Source organism: Capsicum annuum, chromosome 10 (genome assembly GCF_002878395.1).
Source record: "Capsicum annuum cultivar UCD-10X-F1 chromosome 10, UCD10Xv1.1, whole genome shotgun sequence".
NCBI lineage: Eukaryota > Viridiplantae > Streptophyta > Magnoliopsida > Solanales > Solanaceae > Capsicum > Capsicum annuum.
The window spans coordinates 4,064,499-4,071,957 of NC_061120.1; the positions used below are offsets into that span (position 1 = coordinate 4,064,499).

Genomic DNA, 7,459 nt, shown 5'->3' on the forward strand with positions numbered 1-7,459 from the left:
CATTTTTTGTCTTAGGAATTCAGTAGGTTGCTATGGTCCAACTCAGGAGGCTGTAAATAGTACTAAATAGCAGACGATACCATCACCCGATAGGCTGGAGCGTGGGAACGAAAGCAGCAAAAATCCAACAATACCTCGCAAATTTTTCTCTGAGCTGGTTCAGATGAACAAATCGAGACCATTATGAGCAAGAATTAAAACACAAATTCTGAATGATCCTCACCTGTCGAAAAGCCTTGCAACTTTTGACATGTTCAATATCATAAAGAACCCCGAACGAGAATGAAAAGGATAGAAACAAGAACTAAATACATATAAGCCAGTCGATTGATGGGGGCTAAGATGGCGAAAAACTGCTAGATTCTTGAACCAAAGAACACATCCTGAACTAATTTATAGGAGCTGCGGAAAAAAGCAAAAGCTCTAAATGAACTAATTTCTACAAAATCTTAACATTAGGAGAGAGAGGGAGACCGTTTAGAAGGTGCTAATATACACAGATTAACGAAAAAGAATGGCAACCCGGAATAACAAAAGCATACCAAAACTTGCTCTTATTTTGCATCATAGCACAGGGCCAGAGTGACGTTGCTTGATGAAGCCTTCGAATCTGTTGAAGAAAGATTCAGAGTTATTCTTTACAGATAATATAGAATATATCACAATTGTAAAACAACACTATTAAATATTGACCTTCAAATTCATCACGCATCCAGTCCTGGGCGCACATCAAAGCTTGCAAGGTATCTGATCTAAGCGAACTGCGATACGGTTCAAGAGCCTTATTCCCAGTGCTGAACATATATTCTAGTGAAGCTTTTGACATCGGCATTCCTAGAATATTGCGTGCCATCATGGACAGAATAGGATACTTTGGAGTGTGAACCTTCCACCAGTTTAATATGTTGAAATCGTCTTCGTCTTTTATAGGGAACAGTTTTTCCTCCAAGTAATTGTCCAAATCTGATTTAATGTTATTGCTCACTGAGGTATCATAGATGAATTTGTCAAATCCTGTCAGCCGATCATTATTAGCACCAGTACCACCAACTTGAGATGCTTCAGCTTGACCATCAGGAGCTAATGGTGAGTAAATAGCATGGCCATTATACAGAGCCTTCATACAATCTGAGACAATGTCAATGCAGTCTGGAGCACTATCACCATATATTCGTGGATAATAATAATGAACTGATTGCATCTTGTATCGAGGGTCTAGGACAGCTGCAATCGCCAAAGCCAAGCTACATTTTTTCCAGTACTCATCAAACCTGCTTTTCAACTTTAGAGCCAATGAATTAACAAAATCGTCTGAGTTTTGACACCACTCAATCAACTGCAAATGAATATCACAGATCTCTGTGAAATATGTATTTGCAGTAGTATATTTGCTTCCTGCAAAAACATTGGAAACTTCAACAAAGAGCTTTAGGAAGCTAGCAATGGCACTTGTCCTATCCCACTCTGTCGCGGTTGGACACATTGCATACAGAGAATCATGTTCTTGCAAAAGGGGAAATACGCCTTTCAACTCCAAAGCAGTTTCAATCATGATATAAGTTGAGTTCCAATAAAATGAATTATCAAGATTCAGACACTTCTGGGAATCAACCTTAGCAATTTGAGCCATCTCATTGAACTTTTCCTGGGTCGCCTGTGAACTTCGTACATACCGAATACTTTCCCGGACCTTGTGAATTATCTGGCTTGCCGTTTCTAATGTATCTTGGACCATCAACTTGACAACATTAGCTGAACAGCGTGTATCAAATAATTGACCGTCACAATAAAGAAACCTGTGCTGACAAAGCTGCTCTCTGATTCTACTTACAATTTTGTCATATGTCGAGTAGTTATCAAATGTCACTGAAAACAATTTCCGGTCGATATCCCAATTTCTTAGGCTAGTCATGATAACTTCTGACAGCATATCTTCGGATTGGGAAGGATCAGTTGTTAAAAAATTCAGAATCTTCTTTTTAAGATGCCAAGAGTCATCTACGTAATGTGCCGTCAAACACAAGTATTCAGAATCGCCATTGGCAGTCCATGTATCAGCGCTAAGGCTGATTTTCCCAGGCAATTTATCCAGCTCTTCATACACTTTCTGTCTCTCCATCAGATAAATTTCCCGACAGTCAGCCTCAACTCCGTCAAATGTTGCAATGTCAAACAAGGGTTGAAGATTTCTGACAAATACACGGAAACCAATATGTTCAACCATAGACAACGGATAGCCATGTAATATGATCATGCGAGCAAGATCAAGCCGGCTTCGCCTGTTATCAAAGTTAGCAATACCATTGTTGAATAACCCAGCTCTCGTGTGTCCTTGTTCAAACTTAGTCCTCACAATGCTGACTGCTTCACCACTTCTCTGCTCTTGATCAAAACTATAATTCGAGATGGCAAGAGGTGCCTCCTTTTTCTTTCCCCGTGTAAGCAACTGACTTATATCATGGTTTGATCTCCTACGACATCTGATCAAATGATTTCTCAAATGTGAAGTCCCACTGGTACTAGACCCGCTAAGTTTCCTTTGACAGTGCCTACAGATAGCCACAAAAGTATCACCTTTTTTTACTCTATCAAAGTCATTCCACACAACAGATTTTAGCCTACTGGTATTGACTATGACTGCTTCCTCCTCTATCTCCATTGCTTCCAGTACTGTAGCACTACCTGGGATATTTTTTAGGGGATATGGAGAAAATGACAAGACAATTATTAGTTCCAAACCAGAATAATTGAAGAAACAATAAAAACACCAATAACACAGACTAATTGAAATCATACACTCCTTTTAAATTACCAATTGGAATAATATAGTATCAGACTATCAATCACACATGCACAAAGACGGCATATATATGCCAAAAATTGACAACCCTTTTATATATCTTCACCAAGAATTGGATGGTCTCAATGCACATAAAAGTTGCACCAAAATTTCAATAGACTATTATAAACCTCAACCTCTAAAAGAACTTTAATAAAGAATTAATAAGTAATACTTGGGAGAAAAAGGGAGTACATACTAACCACCAGGGACAGGACTATATTGCATGAAGGGTAACAATTATACTAAGCATATAGGGTAAAAAAATTTAAAATATAAATTGTTGAATTCCCTAGGCATAAGGGAATGTTCTAATGTCGAGGTAAAGGTGGCTCCAAAATTGCTTCAAGTTGCGGTTCAAGCGCTATCTGACATTCTGTTTTTCTTTTTTGGTCTCCTTGTTAGAATTCTGCTATCAATAATACATGTATTTCACTATTTAACAGAGCTTTCTTTTTAGTTGTCAAAAGTTCTCAATACTTCCAACATTACAATATTGCATTACCAATGTGGCTTTGCATTTGATGTTCTTTTAAGCTGTTACTCTAGAAATATATCTCAACAAATGATTAGGGTCCATTCCTCCAGCTGTACACTGTTTACCATTATATACAACAAAAACATATACAGTGGAGTATGAGGAGCATAGAGTGTGCACAAACCTTACCCCTACTTCTTTGAATAGAAAGGTTGTTTCCGAAAGACCCTCGGCTCAAGCAACGCATAACAAAGCAATTTGAAAAAGCAAATACAGCAGTAAACTAAGCACAAATTAGAGGTTGAAGGAATAATTCAACGAGTAGTGTTGTAAAAGTCTAGGCAGACTAAGTTACCCAATACATTCTGCTTCATATCAATCAAAACCACCAAAGACAACAAGAAATTTACAATTAGACTAAGCATTAGCGAATATAGCCAGCTGCACCAAAATTCCTGGTTAATTTAAAAAGCACAACATTGTTTACAAACCAAAGATGGAAACTTAAACCAGGAATTAAAGGTTGAGAATCAAAATTCAACAAGTAGTGTTGTAAAATCCTAGTTCAACATACTTACCCCGTATGTGCTCTGATGGAAAGTGATGGTAAGTAGGAGGTACCCCATGAAATTAATTGAGGTGTGGTGCGCGCATGCTGGCACGCCACGTTGAACAACAACAACGAAAAACAGACGTGTTTGCAATATGGATATCAATATCCATTTTGCTTCATTGCATCCTAAGACCCACCAAAGACAACAACAACATATCCAGTGTACTCCCACAAACTAGGGTCTAGACCTTACCCTTACCTCAGACGTAGAGAGGCTGTTCCCGATACACCCTCAGCAACACCCACCAAAGATAACAACAAGAATTCATAATTAAACTAAACACTAGCAAAATTCTAGCCAACACAACACACCAAAATTCCTAATTAACTTACAAAGCACTACAATAACAACATACTCTGTGTAATCCCACAAGTGAGGTCCACAAAACTCAAGGGGGTCTACAAAATGGTAGAGTATACGTAAACCTTAACCCTACCTGGTAAAGGTAGAGAGAGCCTGTTTCCAAAAGACCCCTTAGCTCAAGTGCAGTATTTTCAAAGAACGGCATTATTCCCAAACCAAGAATTGAAACTTTAAGCTCAAATTAGAGCTCAAAATGCAAAATTCAAAGAGTAAACCATGTAAAAAAGCTCAACCAATAACCAATTTTGCACCCCCCAACCCGAGCCTCCACAACCCACCAACGAAAACCAGAAAGAATTTTACAGTTAAACTAGGCATTACAACACAGACAAAAAAAAAACACTAGGTGATTTTTCCCATATGTCCTATCATTGGCGGACAGAGTTACCTAATATCATCCTTGGATTTAGTCAAGGTGCGCGAAAACTGGCCCAGAAACCACAATTATCAAAAGAAAAAAAACTAAGCATTAGCTAAATTCTAGCCAATACACCTCGCTAATTCACAAAATATTGTTCTTAAATAATAACTTTAAGCACAAATTAATGCTCAAAATGCAAAACTTAACCATTTTTTTTTTCCTCAAAATACAATCTTTAAGCACAAATTAATGCTCAAAATGCAAAATTCAAAGAGTAAACTATGTAAAAGAGCTCAACCCAATAACCAATTTTGCACAAATTAATGCTCAAAATGCAAAATTCAAAGAGTAAACTATGTAAAAAAGCTCCACCCAATAACAAATTTTGCACAAATTAATGCTCAAAATGCAAAATTCAAAGAGTAAACAACGTAAAAAAGCTCTACCCAGTACCCAATTTTGCACAAATTAGTGCTCAAAATGCAAAATTCAAAGAGTAAAAACGTAAAAAAGCTCAACTCAGTACCCAATTTCACATTCCCAAACCGGGTCAGCACAACCCGTTAACCCGAACCCATAACCCGATCCAATTTAGGTTAAATTAATAAATTCGGGTCGGAAAAGAAGTTACATAATTAAAACCCTACATGTATACCGGATCAGCAAACAATACATATAACCCGGAATTCATTCGGGTCAAAAAAATCATACTATCCAAATAAATAACACTCTACAAAACATGGCGAAAAAAAATAAACAGAGAAAAACACACACAGTGAAGGTGTAACTATGTGAGAAAAGAGAGAGAGAGAGACTTACGAGAATTGTTGAAGAACTTTTTTGTTGTTACAGAAGAAAAAGAGGAATTTAGGGTTTGTTTTATTGTGAATTTACGTAAAGGGAAACACGCAGTGAAGGTGTAACTGTGTGAAAAAAGAGGGAAAGAGATGAGCCTGCCAAGGATGTTTGTGTTTTTGGGTAAATGGATCGGACTAAGCAAGAAGGGCGCCAACCCGAAGAGAACAATTTATTGGGCTTCATCGAAAATAGGCCCAAATTGTTCTAACAATATCTTTTAGGCCCAATTTGACTTTTAGTTTTCATCCTAAACAACATAAATCCCGACAGTTTGGAGTTTAACTACAGAAAATTATGATATTTTACATAATTATTGAAAATTTTGATTTCGGGTCTGTTGATATACATATTAGTTCCCGATACATTTAGCGACGATACATTTTTTCCTTTGTAAAGATACTGTCGAGATATATAATACATTCAACGAAGATACATTTATTTTTGTAGAGATACATCATTGGTTTTCAATACATTTTTTCTTATCTTGGGTCTGTCAAGATACATAATTAGCTTTCAATACATCCAACAAAGATATATAATTAGTTGTAATTTTTATAATTACTTTGTAAGGGTAGAGATTTGTGTAAATATGATAAATTAAGGTATATTTTTATGTTATTTTATCATATCTATCTTTTTGGCCCAATTTGACACTTGGTTTTCATCCTCTTCTAAAGATACAATAGAAATTACCACTTTTGTTTTTTCTTTTTCCTTTGTCCAATTTATATGTTGATTAATTACTTGGTTGATTATTGTTAACTTTTAAACATACTTTTGTTTATTACCATTTATAACAACTACACGTATTAAAAAAAAAAAAATCTTCACACACATATATATATATGTATATATATTAGTTAAGAAGTCTACAATATGTATTAAAAGTGAATTATGCATGTAATGTTGATGTATTTTAATTGTTATGTCCGAAAAAAAATCTATTGCTATAAATGATAAATATTGACTAAATAAAAGATATCTATGTATTTTTTTCTTTATATGTCTTGTGTATTTATATTTTATTTTATTTAAAATAACATTTTTTATCCCCCACCCCACCCCACACACACTTTTTTTAATGTTGGCTCAACGAGAACAACAATATATCAGTGTAGTTCTATAAAAGGGGGTTTAAAGAAGGGTAGAACGTATGTAGACCTCATTTCAACCTTAGAGACAGTGAAGCTGTTTCTGATAAACCATTGGCTCGCTCAAGTGAAAAAAAACAATATGATAATTGAGGTATAAGAAATAACAGGTAGTAACAAAAATGAAAGGATAAAAAACTATAGGAACATACTACGACTATTAATATGAACGGATAACGATGGCTACCTAATGAACTTTTACCCTAATTTGTGTCCTCCACATCTTCCTATCTACGGTCATATCCTTGGTAAACTAAAACTGCACCATATCCTATCTAATCAGCTCTCTTTAATGCATCTTCGATTTATCTCTATCTTTTCTGAAATCATTCATAGTAAACCTCTCAAACCTCTGCACTGGGACATTCACGCATCTCCTCTTCACATGCTCAAATCATCTCAGCCTCGCTTCCTACATTTTGTCCTCCACTGATCGAAGTCATTCCCATTTTTCCTGGATATATTCATTTTTAATCTTATCTTTCCTAATTATGTGTTTACTCATCCATCATAACATTGTCATTTCCGCATCTTTCATCTTCTGAACCTAAGAGTTCTTGACTGGACAAATACTTCGTCTCATACAATAAAATTGATCTAACCACCACTCTATATATAAAACTAGTTGCTAAGTTTTGGTGACACCTTCTTAAATTGACTCAATTTATTTATTTATAACTTGATTGAAAATAGATATAATTTTTATACACAATAAGGTAAAAATAATTTATTAGTGTATTTTAGCATAAGGTAGAAACTAACCTATCTTTTTTTCAACATTACTAATCGCACTTT

The 7,459-nt window shown here is 35.5% G+C and overlaps 1 protein-coding gene across 1 annotated transcript; it reads right to left on the bottom strand.

Annotated features, from left to right (window-relative positions):
• Positions 1-289: 289 nt before the first annotated feature.
• LOC107845525 (zinc finger BED domain-containing protein DAYSLEEPER-like) lies at positions 290-5,673 on the bottom strand. Its single transcript, XM_047398420.1, has 3 exons — positions 5,475-5,673; positions 694-2,682; positions 290-610 (listed from the first exon to the last, which is right to left on the bottom strand). Exons 2-3 carry the CDS (start codon positions 2,657-2,659, stop codon positions 555-557), a joined length of 2,022 nt encoding a protein of 673 aa, XP_047254376.1. The 5' UTR covers positions 2,660-2,682; positions 5,475-5,673; the 3' UTR covers positions 290-554.
• Positions 5,674-7,459: the final 1,786 nt, after the last annotated feature.